General features: G+C 44.8%; 1 protein-coding gene across 1 annotated transcript in view; it reads left to right on the top strand.

Moving 5' to 3' along the window:
* The window catches only part of LOC307242606 (calcium-activated potassium channel subunit alpha-1-like), a 178,923-nt gene that overhangs the window by 22,603 nt on the left and 133,184 nt on the right, over nucleotides 1–23,136 (top strand). The window contains exon 2 of the mRNA XM_080017121.1: nucleotides 17,495–17,665. Coding sequence (XP_079873247.1) covers nucleotides 17,495–17,665 — 171 coding nt within the window. The remainder of the gene's footprint in view (nucleotides 1–17,494; nucleotides 17,666–23,136) is intronic.

Genomic DNA, 23,136 nt, shown 5'->3' with positions numbered 1-23,136 from the left:
ATCCTACCCTGTTTTTGTTCTAATTAATTGTCCAGGCGATTGTTGTCAGCCAGACAGGGTAGTCAAATTGATTGTGGGTAGAATATCAAGCATTTTCTCTCCCACTCCCCAGCTGTTAAAAAATTCATCTTGCGAGGCATTTCCGGATCCTGCTCTACAGAGCGGGGTTCATTGATCAGTGCAGGTCAGACGGCGGGGAGCCAATTAGGGCACCTTCCTAATGACCGCCAACTTGATTGTGGTGCTCACCTTCATAGACCGGTCTGCAGACAATAACGGGCCTGTGATCTCACCTGTCTGACCCTGACCCTGAACGCCTTACGGACGAGCGAGATGGTGGCCGGTTGGTTTGGCGGTGAAGACGCTCATTAAGGGAGCTGTGAGTGCGGGACGAGCATCAGGCTCAAGACGGGACGTGACAGCTTGACAAGAGCGCTGTTGTTATTGATGCTGTTTCCGCTTTTCTTCCTCTTTAGGTGGGCTGTCGGGGGGTAAATAAATAAAATAATAAAAAAAAGTTTGGCCCATTCCAGTTGCTTACTGTATGTGGAGCACTGTTTCAAATAGAATAAAATCGAATTCAATTATTTTTTATTCATAGAGGGCTTATATGATAATAATAATAATAATAATAATAATAATAATAATAATAAAAATTACATAAATAACATAACATAACATAAATACATTTTAAATAAATTAAATTTCATTTGAATATAAATCACATCGTAAAATGCATAGAAAATGCATAAAAACAAGATTGCAGAAAAAAATTGTTAGCCCCCGAGTGCTTTACAGAGGGCAGGATTAAAACAGGTTAATAAAGGTGAGTTAAACAAGTTCAAATTGGAAAACACACAAGGACTGTTTGAACTATATATATATATATATATATATATATATATATATATATATATGACTTACACACATGATACAACGAGATAACCAAGGGTACATTCCTTTTGCACAGATGTGAGAGGGTAAAAATATCAACTTACGTCAATTTATCGACTTACGACCGAACCTGCAACCCTTCATCCTCATCTTGGTCATCCTCAAATTGAGGACGATCCAATCAATTATAATGGGTGAAGGTCGCAGCGTCATTGGGAGCCGAGCTGTGGCTGGTTCCCCGGCCGCCCCTTCCTCCACCATCATCACCACTTGTATTTGGAAGGCGTAGAGTATTAAAAGAGTGTTGTGTTTAGTAGATAAAGGAGCCGATATTAAAGGGCATTGGTTCAAATGAATTGATCTGATCGCATCATGATTTACTGACATTTAATTAACTTGGGGCGCTCTTTAAAAAATATATATTTGAAATACCCATTTGTAGGTTTTTAAACATCAGGACTTCTTTTAAAGTGAAGAGACAGAAGGAAATGCATAATGCGTAAAGTTAAACAGTAAGTGAAAATAATGGGCTTGTGTGGTCCTGTGTGTTCGGAAATACTGGCCCGAGAACACTGGAATTTCTCTGAGTTTTGAGTATTTCTTCCCATTTTACACACGTTTCAGTGAAACTCAGTCGGCCCCGTTATGGCCTCTCAGGGATTGTACTTCCGTTAATCTCTCATAACACATTAAAATAAAGTCAGACCTTTTTTGGCTGTTGTTCTGCGTGCCTGTGGCTGGGCTGCTGTAGGAGAAGGGATCTGTGTGTGTGTGTGTGTGTGTGTGTGTGTGTGTGGGAAAAGGTGTGTTCCTCCAGAGGCGACGCGGTTAGGAGGTCCGACAGCCTGCGAGCCCCGTGGAGAGGCACACCATTACATTTTGATTCATAGGTGGAGTTAAGGCTGCTGACACTAACTCGAGCCCCCAAAGAAATAGAAATCAATCATTGCCCCCCTAAAACACAGCATGCACACACGCAGAGACACACGCACGCACGCACGCACGCACACACGCAGAGACACACGCAGGCACGCACGCACGCACACACGCACGCACACACACATACACGCACACACACACACACACACACACACAATGTTGTCCGGGAGTGCCCTTGTTTCGTAAGCTGTTTGTTAAAGCAGTAATATAAAGTAGGGAGTCCACCTTTTTAAGGTATTGTTTGATGGATAAAGGTCGCCGGTCCCGACCGGCAGAGACCGTGCCAGGACAAGGACGCCACCTCCAAAGAACACCTCACGTCTGGCAGAACACCCTGTTTTTCTGAAGCTCATTTGCTTTACGACCTTGTGCTCGAGTCGAATGCCGTGCTCTCACAATCATCCCTTAACTTTGGGGAAGGCTGCGCAGCGGGCGAGCGGGTGGAAACCGGCCTCAAGGCTCGAGGCCAAAGCCTTTCCAGCCGTGTTTCTTTCCTCATTATCCCCACCTTCTGAAAGGCGAAGCCTCAACCTCCCTCTGAGCGAGTTTTAGTCAGGGTAAAAAGAGTTCCCATTGGAAACACTTATTAAAAATGTCTGCGAGAAGGTCATAATTGGGCTCTGCAAACTCTTTCTACCTGCGGAATAGGCTTACACTTACATTGCTTTATTTCCATACCGCTCTAGAAATGTGGACTTCGGAATCGCTGGTTGCAAACTCAGTCATCAGGAAGCTTTTTTCGAGGCAGACTTTTCGTTTTCCCTGGACATTCAACGTATTCGGCTAGAAGGACTAACACGTGTCACCACATATACGTAGTGTGTTTTTCCGGTTCATCTCCTCATCGTATGGACGTGACTTTGTATTGAGTGAACGGTCTTCACTTTACTGCCTGCTTGAAGCCAAGCGCGGCAGTGGCAGTAGCAGCACGAATGGATCGACAGCCCCCTCCCCCCAAGCCCTCTCTCTCCCTGTGCTCTGCTTGCTCTGATTGACACTGGCCTGACTTTACAGCGTTCGGGGTGAACGGTTACGTCGTAACTGACATGGCAGTTTGTTTGCTGTCGATTCTGTTGCAGGGCTCAAGGAAGGAAAAAAATAAAAAAAATAAAAAAAAAGAGAGAACATGACTCTGTATCATTAATAATTAACAAATGGCAAGGGGAAATACAATTATTAAAACAATTGATCGGTTGTCAAGCACCTGTTCCTGCAAAGCATTTGATATTGATAGTCTTGCAGGCCTTTTTCAGGGCTGTCGTATTACTTTATGCCTCTATTATAGTACAAGCCTATAATTTGGGTAATAATTCACATCCACCTTTATGAAAAACAGCCATTTATTGACATTGAACATTGTAACATTGCAATTCAGGTAGACAATAAATGTCCCCTCAACTCATGAAATGGTCCAAAGTTGAATTCTATTCATTGCGATATTTGTCACATTCAGTCTATTGGTCAGTCTTATGTATTTTACTGTCTTCACAGTCGATAATAACAATAATTGTGAGGATGATCTAGCGAGGGAGACTTGTCCTTTGGGCTCTTTGGCCATCACTGTTTTCCTCCTTCTCCTCAGTGTGAAGACCCTTTCTCTCACGCTGGTCGGAGGGACAGTCCTCTCACGTCTCGGTGTGCACGTAGTGTAATAAATGAGACTGGGTCGTCCTTTCAGCCCTCACCCACCAAAGCTACCAAAGATAAAAATACAAACGTCGTGTACCAGCGCAGTCACCCAGAAATAACCTTAATGTTGGTTATGTTGTTATTTTTACTTATTCTCAAAATATGCCTTTATTATGCTGCTGCCCTCCATTATCTGCTATGGCTGAGATGATGACAAGAGCTGACCTTTCATTTTCCCACAAGTCCCTGCGTGGTCTATTTTTATCCAGGACCACTGGGGCTTGAAATGTTGTATCAATGGATGAGGTGCTGTAGCATTATGAATCAGCTCCGGCCTCCCATATCAGCGCAACTGTACATTTAATCTCCTCTTTCTTCCTCTCTCTCCCTTCCGCTTGTTCAAAGGGGGGATGTTACCCTGTCGGGCATTGGTCTTTATTTTGTCATCTTTTGTTGAGCAGAGGGAAGAGTAGAGGGAAGAATGTACCTTTTCAAACAGAGCGGTCTCGCCAGGCTTGCATTATGTCTTTCCATGTCGTATTACTCTGACTGAGCTAGCAGACGGAGCATCACTCAACAACCAGGACAGAATGTGTGCTTCGTCCGTATTGTCGACGAGGTTGAATTCTTAGCCTTGCCCTTGCCGGGACAGGGTTGTAAAGCCGACGGCTTCTCTGCCCGTCTGCTGACATTGTGGGTGACACCTATTTAGTTAGGTGCGCACAAATCGACTAATCCTGCCCGGGCCTGCAGGACTCAAAATAGGCCTGGGATCGAGGGGCAGCACCGGACTCATGTGATTCTGAAGAGGGATGATCTTTGCTGTGGCATTGATAGGTTTGTCACCCCCAGTAGGATCACCGCTCACACCATACCACATTTTGTCAGGAGTTTAATAGATAATGGTGTTATGGCTATAATTACACTTTATAATAATCTGGTATACATGTTTATGTTATTTTGTTATTTTACACAGTCCAAACCCAGACGTGATTTAGCCAAGCAGAATGTTATTGCTGTTTTCCTGTAGCACCGATATATCAATACAATATCGATATTGTGATATGAGACTAGATGCTGTCTTTGATTTTGGTTTTGGTATCGTAGTATTGTGAGAAAGCGTTTTCTTCAAGGCTTTTCAGTAAAGCAAATTTTTGAACTTCATGGGCTGAGTTAGGGTTACTTAGGGATGAGTTAGGGTCTACCGTTTCCCAAATATTACATTATATATACATTATTATATTATATACGAAATATGATTTGTGTAAATATGTTGTATAACCAATAGTCATCCTCAAATTATTGGGGATTAAAAAAAATATTATGATATTTCATTTTGTCAATATGACCCGTCCCCATCTACCCACATTTCACGGCACTTTGAGACAAATTGTGTGAATCACGTTGGACGGGTTACAATATTCCTATCCACAGCCATGTTGTTCAAGGTTGACATCTATGTGTATGATCCTGAGAAGATTAGCTTCCAGGCTGTACCTGTGTAATCCCCAAATCAAACACATGGCGGTCTATGTAAGCCCCTAAAATCACCACCAATAGGCTTTGGCATTTCAATTCGTATTATCTCATATCAACATAGCAACCTTAACTATAGACCTACCAAAATGACTCTCAACTGATTTAATTTGGGTGTAACCCTACATCGAACACTAATAATAACTGTGTTTAACAGTTTAAAATAACTTTAACGGGGAGAACCTTAAAAAAGTTCTGCATAATTTCCACCAACACGTCACGTGTGCCACCAGGGGAGATAGAACTTTGGACCACTGCTACACACCGTACAAAAACGGGTACAAGACCGTCTTGCTCCCTGCTTTCGGGGGAAATCGGACCACGCGGCCATCTCGTTGCTTCCTGTTTACAAGCCGTGCATCGTACTGTGGAACGGTAGTGACGAGGGACGTAAAGCGGCAGTCGGACCAATCAGAGGCCGCGCTTCAGGACGCTCTGAGTGACGTCGACTGTGACAATCAAGTTCCAGTGACATCAGGGAGTTCACTGATTACTAACTTAGTACTAACTTAGTAATTATTATGAACTACAAGAGCAGCCCCTCCCCAGCCACGAGTGTGGACGCTTCCCTAGCCAACGAATTTAACTTTTTTATGTGGGGTTTGAGGCTGACAACAACACCGCTAGCTCGCCGGCTCTGAGAATGACGTCAGGAGGGCTTTGATGCATGTGAACACCAGGAAAGCTGCGGATGGCATACCTGGGCGGGTACAGAAGACCTGTGCTAACCAGCTAACCCCGGTGCTCACTACAATATGCAATGCCTCCATGGCCAAGTAGGTTGTCCCATCCGGCTTCAAGATGTCCGCCATCATCCCTGTGGCGAAGATCGCCTCTCCAGCCCGCCTGAATGACTGCCGTCCGCCGGCCCTCACCTCGGTGGTCATGAAATGCTTCAAGAGGCTGATAAAGGATAACATTTGTGCCTCCCTCCCCTTCACCATTGACCCACTGCAGTTTGCGTATCGGCCGAACAGATCCATGGAAGACGCGGTCTCCCAGGTACTGCACACCACGCTCACGCACCTGGATGGCCAGCAGTGGGGCTATGCGAGATTGCTGTTCATTGACTACAGTTCAGCTTTCAATACAATAGTCCCCACCAGACTGGCTGTCAAGCTGCGGGAGCTCGGACGGAACACTCTGTTGTGTGCCTGGATCCCGGACTTCCTCACAGCCAGTCCCCAGGTGGTTAGGGCGGAGAGGCACACGTCCAGCACCCTCACAACCCCAACAACGGACCTTTCCAGCTGCTGCGGTCAGGCATGCCCCTCCGCAGTCATGCAGTGAGAACAGAGAGACTGAGACGGAGTTTCTTCCCGCAAGCCATGAAGAACTGTCAAGGCTGAACTCACCAGGGGGCCTCACTGAGACACACACATAGGCCCCACTGCGTTACTGTTCCATATGTTGCATGCTGTACTGCATTCTGTATCACTGTACTGGGTTACTGCATACTGCTGTATTGAAGTTCTGTTTGATGTTACCGTATTGCTGTGCTGTACTGTTGTATACTGTATTGTATATTTCCACACACACTACCTTCCTTTATTCACATGCCACTTTACTGCACATATCTGTATATACATAACAGTCTATACCTTTTATTTCTATTTTGTATTCTGACATCTAAAATAAAAACACACTGTTTTGGCGTGCTGATCGCAACACATCGCTGGCGCGTGCATCACTAGCGTGCACATCGTCAGTGCTGTTGGAGCTGCAACTTAATCACCATCCACGGCACGTGCGGCACCATGTCCAAATCCTCCATCTGCTTCCTCGCTGTTGCGCTGTCTCGCTGCTGCGCGCATACGTCCACATACCGTATATCCTCTCTGTGTGTGCATGTGAAATAGCTCCGTCCATCGTTCACCGTGGGCCGACGGACGGACGGGGGCGGGGAGCGATATTTAGATACTGTGAAAATATTGCATATGGTGGCAAATTTCACGATATTCTATATTATCGAATATCGGCCCAAGTGTAACGTGGACTGGCACCAATTTTCTGATTGGTGCCAGTCCTGATTGTTGTTGTTGTTGACTGTTACGGTTTGTAACAGTAAATCAGTTTGGGAATGACTGTCGGTGCTTTAATAAGTTATTTTTACACATATATACATATATGAAATATATGAAGTAATGTTTATATTATGCCCAAGTTCAGGAAATTGCATTACTTTACTGTAAAGCAGCCTAGATGACATTTCCCAATACTGTGATACAGTCTCATATTAAAATATCGATATTATAATGATATATTCATATCATACTCACTGAGCACTTCATTAGGAACACTTTACTAAAAACACTATACTTAAAGCCGCCTCAATGCTTCATGGCATGGATTCCACAAGATGTTGGGAACATTCCTTTGAAATTCTTGTCCATGTTGACATGATTGCATCATTCAATTCCTGCATATTGGTGAGCTGCACATTCATGCTGCGAATCTCCCGTTATATCACATCCCAAAGAATTTCTATGGGATTCATATCTGGTGACTGGGAAGGAAACTGAAGAACATTGAATTTATTGTCATGTTCATGAAATCAATCTTTTTCTTTGGGACATGGTGCATTATCATGCTGGAAGTAGCCATTAGAAGATGGCTAAATTGTGGCCATGAAGGGTTGCACATGGTCAGCAACGATACTCAATTAGGCTGTGGCATTGAAGTGATGATTGACTGGTATCAACTCCCCACACTATTACACCACTGCCACCAGCCTGGACTGTTGACACAAGCCAGGTTGGGTCTATGGAGTCATGCTGTTGGCGCCAAATTCTGACCCTACCGTCTGTGGGCCTCAGCAGAAATGGAGATTCATCAGACCAGGCTTCATTTTTCAAGTTTAAACTGTCTGGTTTTGGGTGAGCCTGTGCCCACCACAGCCTCAGCTTTCTGCTCTTGGCTGACAGAAGTAGAACCTGACGTGGTCTTCTGAGATGTTTTTCTGCTCACCACAATTTTACAGAGTGGTTATCTGAGTTACAGTAGTCTTTCTTTACAGAAATACTCAAACCAGCCCGTCTGGCACTAACGATTGTGCCACGGTCGAAAACACTATACCTAAAACCGCCTCAGTGCTTCTCGGCATGGATTCCACAAGATGTTGGGAACATTCCTTTGAGATTCCGGTCCATGTTGACATGATTGCATCACGCAATTCCTGCAGATCGGTCAGCTGCACATTCATGCTGCGCATCTCCCGTTTCATCACATCCCAAAGGTTTTCTATTGGATTCATATCTGGTGACTGGGAAGGAAACTGAAGAACATTGAACTCATTGTCATGTTCATGAAACCAATTTGACACGACTTTTACTTTGGGACATGGTGCATTATCATGCTGGAAGTAGCCATTAGAAGATGGCTAAATTGTGGCCATGAAGGGTTGCACATGGTCAGCAACGATACTCAAATAGGCTGTGGCATTGAAGTGGTATTAATGGGCCCAAATATTCCCCACTATTACACCACCGCCACCAGCCGGGACTGTTGACACAAGGCAGGTGGGTCTATAGATTCATGCTGTTCTGACCCTACCATCAGCAGAAATGGAGATTCATCAGACCAGGCTACATTTTTCCAGTTTTACAACTGTCCAGTTTTGGTGAGCCTGTGCCCACTGGAGCCTCAGCTTTCTGCTCTTGGCTGACAGAAGTAGAACCTGACGTGGTCTTCTGAGATGTTTTTTCTGCTCACCACAATTGTAAAGAGTGGTTATCTGAGTTACCGTAGCCTTTCTTTACAGAAACAACGTGAAGTGGCGCCGCCCCTTGGGTGCGCGGGCGCACCTCGTCGATTTACGCACATTTTTTCCTTTTTGAAGACATTTCACTGCATATATGTATGAACATATGTATCTGTCTGTGACAAATAAACCTCTTGAATCGTGAGTCCTTGAAATACTCAAACCAGCCCCTCTGGCAGCAATGATCGTGCCACGGTCGAAAGCACAAAGATCACATTTTTCCCCCATTCTGATGGTTGATGTGAACATTAACTGAAGCTGCTGACCCGTAGCCGCATGATTTTCTGCATTGCACTGCTGCCACACAATAATTGGCTGATTAGATAATTGCCTAAATGAGCAGGTGTACAGGTGTTCCTAATAAAGTGCTCAGTGAGGGTATATCGCCCAGCTCTAAAGTCAGAGAATAAAGATTATTTTTGTTTTGAATTGAGCAAATGTTGCTGTGTTATTTCCTCTCAGTAACATTTCACGCTCTATGGTCCAATAGTAATTAGCCTCTAACATTTGACCCACACCCCCCTCGGCTCTATATGGTTCACTTGCTCTGACATATAGACAGGAATACGGCTCACCTGTGTTAATGTTTTTCTCTCTCTCGCGCTCTCTCTCTCTCTCTCTCTCTCTCTCTCTCTCTCTCTCTCTCTCCCTCTCTCCATCTTCCTCACCCTCTCCCTCCCTGTGGAGGGTCTCCATCCTTCCCCGCGCTTCCCTTTCGCTGTGACCCACTCTGAGCCTGTAACCCAGGGACATTGGGTAACTGTACCGGCATTAAAATAGCAAACGGGGGAAATGTTATGAGATTCACTAGTTTCACATCTCCCTGGGTGAGGCTATAAATAGCCGCTCACACTGGGATAGAGTTTTCCCCAGTGATGCGGACAAAAGCCGAAGGAACAGCTGCGCTTAAGCCAAGTCCTGTTAGATCAGCGCAGTCACATGGGCATGTCGCTCTCTCCCTCTCTCTGTCCCTCCCCCTCTTTTCCCTTCATTCTTCCTATGTGTCCCCGACTCTCTCCCTTGTCCCTCTTGGACCTCCGTACCCCCGCCGACCCCCCTCCCAATCTGCGTTGGCTGTCGTTTCAGACGCCTGGTTGTCTTTCCTGCATCGCGGGGAATCTGTCTCTCCATCACTCTCCCCGCCCTGGTCCCTCGTCCCGCTCGGTGTCTCTCAGTGTCATTACCCCCCCCCCCCCCCCCACCACCTCGCCCCCACTACCTCGGCCCGACTACCTCGCCCTCACTTTGTCACCGCCTCGCTCGCCCTTTTTTGTCACCGCCTGTCTCCTTGTCTATCTGAATGTGTGTGTGTGTGTGTGTGTGTGTATGTGTGTGTGTGTGTGTGTGTGTGTGTGTGTGTGTGTTAATCTTCTTTTCTTAGAGCATCTGTCTCTTTGTTCCAACATGGATTTGTCACCACGAGTCAATCGTTCAGTCTACCTCTCTTTGTGTGAGGTGTTTTTTTTTTTTGTTTCTCCCCTGTCCTCTGCCTTACTTTCTCTAGGTGGGTATTATCAGCCCCCTCATGGTCTAATTCGTTAATTGGTGCGATCTTAACGTTAACGTGACCTAATGTGCCTCATCGGATTGGCAGGTTACCACACCAGCGGTCTTAATAGAAATTAAATGAATTAATTATCTGTTTAATTGAAATGAAGGTCCCTCGGCAACATTAGTATATGTTGTCTTTGACGTCATTGTTTGCTGTAAGTGCTCGAATGAGCTCAAGCTGAAAACCGGAATTCTGCCGGCTTCCTCCGGGCATTTCTTCCTGTCACTCCTTTTTTTCTATGTGAATTGGATCACAATTTTCCCAAACGCTGTTACCTCAGCCACTCTCTCTCTCGACTCTCTTTCTGTCTGGATGGGTTTTGACATCACATGTGTGTATATATAGCCGGCAGATGGATTCTCCCGTGGCAGGCGGCCGTGGCGCTCTTCTCCCCCCGGCTCGTGCCGATCCGCCGGCTGCTCAAATGAAGTAGAAACGCTTGTTGAGGTTGTCTTTTCCTATCTGTTCAAGCATCAGTTGTAGCCCGCATCCATTATTCATGTGTTCCCCACCACCACCGCACATACACATGCACGTCCACACCTGAACCCCCAAGCCCGCCTACTCCTACACCTACACCCGCCCGGCAAAGGTGCTTTTTTTAAGTGCTATCGAAATACATCTCTACGTTGAGTTGCCACTGCTCTTATATATATCCTTTATTACACCAGCTAAAAAGTTTCACTGAGATTAAAATCTCCTTTTCAAGAGTGACCCGGCCAAGAGAGACACCTATAGTTACAACAATAAACACAAACAATACAAACAGACGTAAACAACTGTCACACACTACAAACAAGTGAATTTCAGTGAAAATTTTGGTGCGACCAAGACAACTATCTTCACGAGCCTTTAAAATTGACTTAAATTCCCCATATTAATCAGTTTAGACAATTTGTGCACATTATTCCAGGAAGAAGCTTATTTAAAAGCTTGCTTACCTCATTCTGTTCTAACTCTGGTGACCACCATCTGCAGAACATCGTGAGAGCACAGGCCATGTTGATTTTGGCTTTACACATGAACTGTATGTGCATATATAAGGAGGAACCAGCCCAAGGAGAGATTTTTATATAAAAGCCCACCAATTCAAAAGTCTGCAGACATACAGAGATGGCCACTTAGCAGCAGCATACAGAGTACAGTGGTGTACAAGATTGCCACAGCTAGTAATAAAATGTAAAGCACAGTGGTATCCAACTTCACGCAATAACCAACTTCATTAGGCACTGGTCTGGTGCATTCACAATTCTTATGCAATTACGTTGCACAGCTACTGTAGTTTCCGAGGATTTCATAGTTTGGCCTGAAGTACAGCTCACGAAAAAAAGAGAGGGAACAAAATAACCACGTGAAAGTCTTATTTTGAAGTCCTTGGCTTCAGAATGAGACTTTCAAGAGGTTTCTTTCCCCTCTTTTTTCACCTCAGCCAAAGTAAGCTCAGGATGTATTTGACTTGAAACTATAATAAAAACAGAGGGGGAAACAATGCCTTGAAGCTGTTATTTTGAAGTACTGGAATAAAACATCTTGAAATCCTATTTTGTCCTATCCTTCAAAATAAGAGTCCATCAAAATCCTTAATTTGAAATTCCTATTTTGAATGACTTCCCTATCTTTTTTATTTATTTATTTCTGACCTGTGCTGTCCTCATGCTTGGAAACACAGTATTTGTGCCATTGCATCGAGGACGGAGTTCATCTGCAAGTGAAGTTCAACTTCTCAACCTTTAATTCCACTCTGTATTAATTCTTTAATCATCAGGAACTGCTGCAAAAACTCTGTCCTGTGGATGACCTGTGGGATGACAAGAGCACAGTTTTTTGTTACAAAGAACTGCTACCATGTTTTGGTCAATAAACATCGAATCATCATTACTACTCCAAGAGGGGGAGAATCAACACGAGTGAGACAGATAAACAACAAATAAACATAGAAACAAACACCTACATGGAAAAACGTAAACATAGAAACATCAGACTACAAAATGATATCGACAAAACAGAGTTAAGTGAGCCCAGGAAAACTGGAACAATAATTGGGCACGTGGCCTCTTCCTGTCAGAGTTATGGCAATAAATGAGGGAGAAAGGGAGAGGGATGTAACCAGGAGGGTGTTGGGGTTGTGTTCGGAGCAGGTGCTGGTGGTTGTGTGTGTTCCCGTGATGAGACCACCTGTATGTCTGTGTGTGTGTGTGATGTGTCCACCGGTGAGTGTACTGAACTTGTCCCAATTGGTTCTGATGTATGAGGTTGGTATTATATCATAGCACTTCCAAGCAGTGGAACATGTCCCGCAACCACCCCTGATTCCCGCAGCCGAATAGACAGTCCGCGACCGCAGGGAAGGCCTGCACAAAGGCGAGGCCCGCCATACCGCAGCTGGCTAGATGCCCCCCTCGGCCATAAGCCCCGAGCCCCCACCCACATAGCTGAGTGCGCTTGGTGCAGGACACCCCAATATCAGCCCCCGCCCCGCCAACGCCCTCAGACAGCCAGATATGTGGGCCCTCCAGCGGGCCCAGTGCACCTGCCGCAGAGAAGCCACGCAGCGGGAGCAAGGCCAACAGCCGCCTCCTGCACCGCAACCCACACCCACAATGCCGAGCAGCTTCCAAGGGGTCCTAGAAAGCACTCGGAAGCGCGCCCCGCAGCCCTGCCAGCAGGCCAGAAACCACCTGGCACCAGGCACAAACCACAGGACCCGAATCCAGCCGGGGGGGCCTATCTGGTCGCCGCCTGGCCAACCTCACCCAAACACCAAGCCACCAGCGCCCTGCCACCCTGGAAACCCCAGCACTCAGTGTGCTGTTGGTCAATGCAGTTTTTAAATGCAAAATTTTGGGGTGTGGGGGTGCGTGTCCTGCAAGCCCCTATCTTGGAGGACCCCAATTTTGAAGGAGTTCAAATTGCGAAGGACTTCAAAATAAAAATTTTAAGACATTTTCCCCCTTGGAATTTGATGGACTTCAGGTCAGTGTGACTTGAAAACTGGAACTCTACTAAGAACACCTCTTGTGAAATTACACACTGAGAAGGTTTTTTTCCTTCTTCCCTCAGTCAGTCAGCTGCACGTCAGTAATTACCACAACACTACAGCGGCTGGAGTGATGTCTGGAGATATTGGCACCCTGCTTGAAAATACATCTGAGGGAAACAGTAGCACATCTAAGTGGAAACGAGTAACCCTGTTTTCCTCGCCAGACGTGACTTTCGTGACATACTGTAGTGACAAGGTGTTGTGTTGGCGGTGTGTATGTGCACTATGGGGCAGTGACACGCCGTGCACGTCCAGGCCCCGGGCGAAGATTTATCTGCTGGGCTCAAACCAGCACATACTACCCTACCACGAAATGCCTGGAGTGCTTTCAAGCCGGCCAACAGCCAATCGGAGTGAATCCCTGTGCACGGTGACCGCTCACACACACACACACGCATGCATGCACGCACACACACACACACAGGGTAACACACGTGTGAGTATTTGCACCATGTGACAGAAGGGAATCATCCGGGCAATGTGGTCATGGAGGCCTGAAGGAGTAAGGAGGAGCAGGGGCGGCGGGTTGGGTCAGGATATGAGACAAGGAGCGGAAAGGCTGGAGGGGCAGCACATATTCACTTTCAACTACATAAACTTACTGTATTACCTCGTTCTAGATCCATTCAGATCCCAATATCGCAAATTGTTATCCCAGACGTAGAAGTTTGCACGCCCCTTGACACTAAGTATTCTAATGAGTCCATAAGGAATTTTTAGTAAGTGAATTATCCACTTCAGTATTGGGAAGCCCAAAGGCAGGAGTAGATAATGATCTTATGACTAAGTCTGGCTTTTTAGGGCTAGTTTATTGGCATTGTTATAGGGGTGGAATCAAATTAGGAAAATGGCAGCTGTGTCCATGCTGTATCATTTAAGAAATGTAATCCAATTTCACCAGCGGATCCTCTTGAAATTGACAGAGCCCTCTCTCCCTCTGGACTCATCTATGTCCCTGCTCTTTAGCCCGGCTAAAATACTCACGCTGTGATCTGGCTGGGTTTTTATATTTTATTTTATTTTACAATTTTTTTGTTCCACTTTTTCACCCTTGTTTAGCCCGTGGTCACATCCCGACTGCCGCTGCTGCTACACAGTTCCTGGAATTAAATGTGCCACCAGTGCCAAGAAAACAACTGACCATGAACAGAGTGTCGTATTCTGTGCGGTACATCAGCAATTCTTTTTTATTTATTTTTTATTTTTTACATTAACTGGGGTCATCAAAACAGGTACTGGACACTCAATGTCACTTATTCAACATAGCATTTAATTCAGGTTGATGGCAGCTTGTCAGGTGTTTGAAGTGGTAAAATAATAAGGACCCAGGAGTAATACAAACCTCCTCCCTCGGAAGGTGGACATGGCGGCCTTCGACAGGGTTGAAAGTTATTGGAGTTCCAGGAATTCCTTCTGATGCCATTTGCTGGGACTTACCCCAACTGAGAGTTTTATGGGGCCGGCTGTGATACACACTAACCTTTACTGAGTGTGTGTGTGTGTGTGTGTGTGTGTGTGTGTGTGTGTGTGTGTGTGTGAGTGTGTGTATACTGTATGTCTGTGTCTGTAGAGTATGTGTGTGTGTGTGTGTGTGTGTGTGTGTGTGTGTGTGTGTGTGTGTGTGTGTGTGTGTGTGTGTCTGCCTGTGTGTCTGTGTCTGTGTGTGTGTCTGTGTGTGTGTGCTTGTGCCATTTTGGATTGATGGTAGATGGGAGAATGATTTATTTTTACTATTAAGTAGAAAATAATGACAATCACCTGATTGCATTTATTAGATGACTTTGTTAAATCGATTATATTTTTATATGATAAATCATATTTTATTTTTCCACAAAACCTAAATCCTAGTTATCCACGTAAATTTTAGGAATTTTGAGCCAATGTTATGTATGTTGTAACAAATTAAATGGCAGTTGGGTGCGACTTATCAGTTGGATTGAGGAAAATGAAATGCTTTTTAACGTCAATAAATGTCTCTTCTTCATTAGGTGGATGTTCATCATGACACTATTACAGGCTTATAAACAGTACTTTAATTAGGCATTAAATGAATAAAAAAGATAAATTATTAAATGCTATATTTCAGCTCATGGCTAAGAATGTCATGATCGTGACTGGCTTTGTTCAGTGTTCTTTAGGAGCCTCATATCCTCTCATTGCCCTGTTCTGCTGGGGGGGGGGGGGGTTGTGCACTCGTGTGTGTGTGTCTTTGTGTGTGTGTGTGTGTGTGTGTGAGAGTGAGCCGCGGTGGAACAGCTGCGTGTGGCCGTGCACTACACAGAGGAGACACCGTGCGCAGCCCTGCTCATTCAGTCAGACACAAGATGGAGAATTGAAAGGCCTGCATGGGAACATCAGCCCTGCCACTCTCTGGCCCGAGGAGCAATGAACACACACACACACACACACACACACACACACACACACACACACACACACACACACACACACACACACACACGCACACACACACACCATGCATATAGAACATATGGCAGCAAAGGAATGGCATCATTGCGTGATCCTGACAAATTTCTGTTCCTTTCTGTTCCCTTACGGAGACGGGGCTGTTTTCACATGGACGTTTGAGTCCACATGCATGTGCTCCGGCTCTTAGCAGGAACCCTGCCTGATGCATTCCTTATGCAAATGAAAGAATCGACAAACCACATCAATTTAAGATACGATTTTATTTATTTATTTGATTTGAGATTTTTTTCTCCATTATTTAACAAGGTCTCATTGAGCCAAATTGTCTCTTTTAAAGGGAGAGAGAGTACTGATCAGAGAAGCAGAAAACAAATCCATATAAAAATACATAGGTATACAATACAAGGTAAGGTCCAAGAGGTTGACTGGGAAAAACAAAACAAAAAAAAACCCATATATATATATATATATATATACACACCGGCACTCCTGCTGTACTATTGGCTGTTCATGTCACATGTTTGAAGTGACGTATTTATGGAGGTTTAAGAAGGTAATCAAATTAACGTAATTTTAGTGGTGACTTTGATGTGGTGAATCTTTGATAGGTTACATGTCCATGAAATACGAGAAACACTGTGGTATTTCTGTGAGTGATTACCATTTCACGTCTTCTATTTTTCCGATGCCTCGCTGAATCTAGAACGCATCACTCACTCGTGCAGTCGAGTGCACTGGACTTGACGTGATCACAAGTTTTTGTGGTCTCATGTTTTACGTATTTTTTCATGAATCCGGCAAAGCAATGGGGACCAAAGGGATAAAATATCTATCGAACAGATAGAAGGTACATAAACACACATATGCCTAATTTGTAATCTCTAACCACTACAGAGTGAGGGAGTCTACACTGCACACTGGACACGGTGCCAATGTACATTCTGAATCAGAACATGCAGATTTATAGTGAATAGTATGATGACGTCATAAAGCGTCTTACTGTAAATCTCATCTTGTTCATTTTGTTTATGAACAGTGGCGTGTCGTTGAAGCACAACCACCTGAAAAATTTGGTTGATTTTTCACAAATTTGTGCTCGGTATGTTGATCGATCAAACTTAAACCAAGAGATGTTTGTGACCTACCGGTTCAAACGACACCTCAACCGCGTTCGTAACTTCTATCATTGTTGTATTTCAGATACAGATACTACCCTGTTGTGAGATTTTGGCGTTCGATGACTTAGACCGTGTCTGTGATTTGGGACAAATTTGGTCCGTTTTTACCTAATTTCTCATGTTTGTGAGATACTGATTCAAACGAGACGACAACAGTGTTCTTAACTTCTGCCGTTCTTCTGTTTTAAATTGTTTTAGCTGGAAAAACAGGGGATCCAGCTGTGCGGGCTTGAACCCTCATAATTATAATAATAGTAATAATAATAATAATAATAATAATAAATATGATATTACTAATGTGAAATATAATATTTCCTTCTACAGTAATAATATTCGTAAGAGTAATGATTTGCAATACATTTTTTGCTCTGTCCCTGAAATGCATCGTGAATTTAAATTTAGTTTTTAATTAAATTTCAGCAAAATAATTGTCAGAATGTATACTATTGAAAGGGGTTTGATTCCCTCCCTCCCGAAGAAAGACGTTCTTATGATGTTTTCCATTTGCTAACTGCAACTTATCATCTCTCCGCAAGGATATCCAGAAGGTGACCCACCCAGTCATCACTCAGGCAGTGGATGGGGTGCCGAAGGGTCCTGATGAGAAGGAAGGGGAGGTCCCCGCCAGTGAGGTGGGATGGATGACCTCTGTGAAGGACTGGGCCGGGGTCATGATCTCCGCCCAGACGCTCACCGGGAGAGTTCTGGTGAGTACCTGCTTCCACCGACATGATTGTTCATCTTCTCCAAATATTACTAAGCAAATACGTACTAATTAAAATTTATATATATATATATATATATATATATATATATATATATATATATATATATATATAGATACTGTATATTGTAATTTAAATATATGTCCTTGAAGATGTTTTGCCTCTCATCAGCTACATACAAACAGTCCAAACTTTGCTGTAATTCTTAAACATCTCGTCCGGCGCTGCGAAGTTGGGTCAAAGGTTCTAGACGTGAATCCGATGGCCCTTAGACATTTATTTTCCCGTAATTCACCGTCATCAGCTACTTTCGGAGACAACCCGGGTGTAATTCCATGCGTCCCTGATGCCTCTTCCAGACTGGGAGTGGTGGAGGCATCCGCTGGAGCTAAATTTCGTCTAACCGCTCGGTCTTCTTGAAGTTTGGCAAGGGATCACTTCCATCTGCTGCAATGCACTCACTGCAGCACCAGGCACACACTCTGCCAGATGAGGAACTAGAGTGAGTGAGTGTGTGTTTGGATATATATGTGTGTGTGTGTGTGTGTGTGTGTCTGTGTGTGTGTGTGTGTGTGTGTGTGTGTGCGTGTGTGTGTGGCTGTGCGTGTGTGGGTGTTCCTGTGTGATTGTGATGCTGAGATTTTTATTTGTTTTGGTATGAGAGACGAGCATATGTTAGATTAAACATACCTGAGTTGAAGAACCTCAGATCCATTGGCCATTCGAATTTCACAAGATACTTAAGAAGAAATCCGCCAAAATCAATAAAGACGATCAATCGAATTGATTCAATAGGATTGATTGAGCACATTAAACAAATTAAAACAAAAAACAACAAGAATCAAAAACATATACTGTAATAAACACATTCTTCGAAGAGGACCTACCTACAGATAAGTAATGGTATGTAAGAGAGGTAGACCATTATTACATATTAGAAAGGTGATTAAATAGGCTAATAAAGGGGAATTTGTGAACTGAAAACGTCTCCATCTTTCCTTGCTTCCTCTTTTCATGCCTCCATCTCGTTACCAAAAGCCCCGCCATCCCATCAGCAGCACGCCGCTCTCTGATCCCTCCTCGCGGTTTGACAAGATCTCTGCCGCTCTGCGGACGGTCACCTGCGCCGCCGTCCTATTAGCTGCTCGGATTATGATAAAGCTGCACTCTGTCAGATTAAAGGCGCCATTCATGTGTTAACCCCCTTTTCTGTGTTTTTAATTTAACAGAGAAACGGAATACGGACGGGAATTAGAGCTGCAACTAACAATTATTTCGAGATTCAAGATTCAAGAGGTTTTTTTTTGTATTTTCATTACCGATCAATCTTTTGATTATTTTCTCGATTAATCAATTAGTTGTTTGGTTTTGTAAAATGTCAGAAACCGCTGGAAAAATGTCCATCACTCTTCCCCAAAGTTTCATGCACTGAAGAAACTAGAAAATGTTCTCATTTAAGGAGCTCGAATCAGAGAATTTGGAAAATGTTCTTCTTAAAAAATGACTCAAAACGGTAAATTGATTATCAAAATAGTTGGCAATTAATTTAACAGTTGGCATCTAATTGCAGCTCTCCTGGGAATTCGCTGAGAAAAGCAGGTTGGAGTCAATAACAAAAAAGTTTTAATTTTATTCTTCATATATTTCTAGGTTTTCCTAACTTAAAATGTGCATATTAATTCCTTACTTTTCAATTGAGAGCACCTAAGAAATGTAGATTTATTCCAATGTAAGCATTTTTATTTTTAAGCTGATCCGCCGATTTTTTTTTCATCTTATAGCTTTAGGCGTGTTTTTTTTTTTTTTTTTTTTTTATCTCAGTGCAAACGTTTTCCGCTTCTTTTTCACCGGCGGCCTTGAAAACGCTGCTTTTAGTTCACAGTCGGTCGCTATGAGGCACTGGTGAGCATGGGTGCGGGTGTGGGTGTGGATTGTGTGTTGTGGGGGCTGGTGGAGGAACGGTTGCTTGGAGCGATTTAAAAAAATGAAACAAACCTCCCGCTCTCTACCTGTTGTTTACTCAATCTGTCGTCGAACTGGGTTCCCTCGTTGTGTCTTAATTGGCGCCGGATTGGTACTACGTCTGTCACAAACAAGTGCGCGCGCGCGCGTGTGTGTGTGTACCTGTGTGTGTGTGTGTGTGTGTGTGTGTGTGTCTGGCCACCGGATGGAGGAAAGATGGATTCAAAACCGCGAGTGCCGGCGGCGGTCATTGTTGAAAGTGTGCTGGAATGTGACAGTTACTTCGCTTTTTGGCGAGGACGGGGGCTCTTGGCGGCGCAGGAGGCGAGGCGTCCCGAAGCGAGCCGTCAATTTACTAAACGAGCCTCCCTTTCATCACGTCGCCACTCGCTCAGTTCCGCTGGCACGGACACCGCTTCAGCCAACGCTTTCATCTGGGGCCTCGCTCGCCCCTGCCTCCAATCTGCTTTGTGTGGAGAGAGTGAGGGTAATGGAGAGAAATCAACCCCAACCCCCGCCCCAAAAAAAACAAGTGAAGCAGTGGGAGGCACACAAAGAGTAGACAAAGAGAGAGTACACTAAGCGGAGTGGAGTGACGCTACGTTCACACTGCGAGCCTTAATGCTCAATTCGGATTCATTGCTCAAATCTGATTTTTTTTTTTGTTTGGCTGTCACATAATTATTTTGAAATTTGGCTGATATCAGATTCCAGTGTGAACTGACCCGCAGATTCCACCGTCCTGAACTGACCTGCATGCGCAGAAGTGAAAAAGACGTCACGCGCAGCACGCTTGGGGTACGGCGGTAAGCATGGCAGGCAAATGCACCGCGACCCGCCGCCGGGCCGCCGGGGGCCGTGTGCCTCGGCTCAAGCTCACGGAGGAAATCTTTAAATTCAGACAGGGGCTACAGTGCTTTTTTCTTGTTTTGTTCAATCAGGATATTTTGTAAAATAAATAAAAACACAACGTGCGCATAGATTGCCCGTAGATTGTGTGTGTGTGCCTTCATAAACAGATGTGGATCCCCCCCCACAGGGTGGGTCGATTTATCTATCTGTTATTTATTTTCCCTAACGGTCCGTGCTCTAGTGTGATGCAAAAGTCGCATGAATTCCGTGAATTCCATGACTTTTGACTGTTCAGACTGAAGTCGCATTGCAAAAAAATCGGACCTGTATCCGATTTAAGAGCACATACTGTATGAAAGTGGCCTAATTTGAATTGAAAAGATCAGATTCCATGTGATTTGCGCTGTTCACACTGTCATGAAAAAGAAAACTGATCTGAGTCACACATGAGAAAAAAAATCGCATTTGGGCCACTTTTGCCTGCAGTGGGAACGTAGCCATTATTTACTCGGTCTCTCCCCGGCAAAATGAAATAAGGTGATGAAAAGGCTTTGAAATCCCAAAATGGTTGTGCAGGAGATAACATGGGTGCATCACCCAGCGTGATTGGCGATGCTCCAGGTGGAGGAGGCCACCCTCTCCCGTCTCGTCGGCGGCGTTTGCTCCCTTCCCTGGCCGCGACGGTGCACACAGCGCCCCGTTCTTTGATCAGCCCTCCGTGGTGGTGAATGAGACGCTCTCTCTCTCTCTCTCTCTTTTTGCGTGGGCGTATTCAAGGCTTTTGTGAATGTGCGCTCGCTGGCATCTTTCCTTATACACTGTCCATGAATAGAAGGGTTGTGTTGCTGTGCGTGTGTGTGTTCCTGTGAGCGCTCGGGCTGCACAGTAATTGTTATCGCAATATGAATTGAACAGCCAATTAAATGGGGACTTTTTTTAATCAAATCACGCAGGGACTACTTTTGTTTTCTATTAAATCACACAGGGACTACTTTTATTTTTTATTAAATGACACGAGGCAGTACTTTTAGATTTTTTAGTTAATAACACAGGAAAGTTCAATTTTTTTTTCATCAAATCACACAGGGACTATTTCTACACACAATTGCACATGAAATCCTCACTGGTGGAAAACGCAAAATGAATGAAATGATTGAAGGTGAAAAGGCCCACTGTGTGTGTGTGTGTGTGTGTGTGTGTGTGTGTGTGTTTCTGTGTGTGTGTGTGTTAAAAGAAGTCCTGCCCTCCCATCAGCACACCGCCGCAGATGAAAATTACAACTTGTGTATAGAACCCGGCTGGAAACCATGGTGGGCGGTCGAAATAAGATGCACACAAACAAACAAGATATACAGCTACACACACACACACACACACACACACACACACACACACACACACACACACGCACACACACACACACACACACACACACACACACACACACATACGCGCGCACACACACACACACACAGGTGGGATACTATGGTATGTCCGGTGGAGACGGATCTCCCTGGGCGGGCGGAGGAGGCAGCACCCTCCATCTACCTTTATTTGTTTGCCTTGATGACTTTGCTGCTGCTGTAAGATCAAGTGGACCCCGGGGCTTACTGAATTAATGCACCCATGGTGGCCATTGCTTGACCCATGAATACCCTGCTCCGGAGCTGAATTACCAGCGTTAGAGGAGCAAGGCTTTTGTATTGTTTGTTTGTTTTTCTTGTTTTGGCCATGCTGTCAAGCTTTTATGTGTGTGTGTGTGTGTGTGTGTGTGTGTGTGTGTGTGTGTGTGTGTGTGTGTGTGTGTGTGTGTGTGTGTGTCTAATGGGAAGGGGAAGTAAATTCACTGCATATCCAACCTCAAGTCAAGTCAAGTTTATTTCTATAGCCCTTAATCACAATCCAGTCTCAAAGGGCTTCACAAACCCACATTTCACATAGAAATCAACGACATCCCCAAATCTGAACCCTCAACCGGGCAAGGAAAACCCCCCAGAAAACCCTGAGGGGGGAAAAAAAGGAAGAAACCTTGAAAAGAGGCCACAGAAGGAGGAATCCCCCTTCCGGGATGACCAGGCAGCAATGGATGCCGAGTGGGCAACAATGATAGTGCAACATGGCAAATCATAGGATATTGTGTCAGAGCTAAACAGTATGAGAGTCAGTCTGCTGGTGCAGAGCGCCGCAGGTCGACGCCTCCAGGGATGTAGTCCTCATCAGGCCCGATCCAGGTAGCTCACAGCAGCCTGACCTCCTTTCAGGCTGCTGTGAAACAGCAGAAATATCCAGACATCATGTTCCAAGGATGTGCTCAAGGATGAAGGCAGGGTGAGAGGAAAGCCAACAGGACGGGTGCGGTAAACCAAATGCAAGAGTGTAAAAATGAGTCTCACAGTAAGATTTAAACATTTCAGCAGAAATAGCAGCTCTGATTTCCGCAGGTAGGGCGTTCCGGAGCACCGGGGCCCGGTGTGAGAACGTTCCGGAGCCGGCGTACTTCTTTTTAAGTCTTGGAATCGCTAAAAAGCCGGCATGTTGTGAGCGTAAGGCTCGAGATGGGCATATGGGCATACGTACTGTATGGCACCAGTATATCAGCGAGATAGGAAGATGCTAGGCCGTGTGGTATTTTATAAGTG

This window comes from Zeus faber, assembly GCF_960531495.2.
Source record: "Zeus faber genome assembly, chromosome: 16".
Lineage (NCBI taxonomy): Eukaryota > Metazoa > Chordata > Actinopteri > Zeiformes > Zeidae > Zeus > Zeus faber.
The sequence above is the reverse complement of the archived record's forward strand: the minus strand, read 5'-3'. Positions and strand labels throughout refer to the sequence as shown.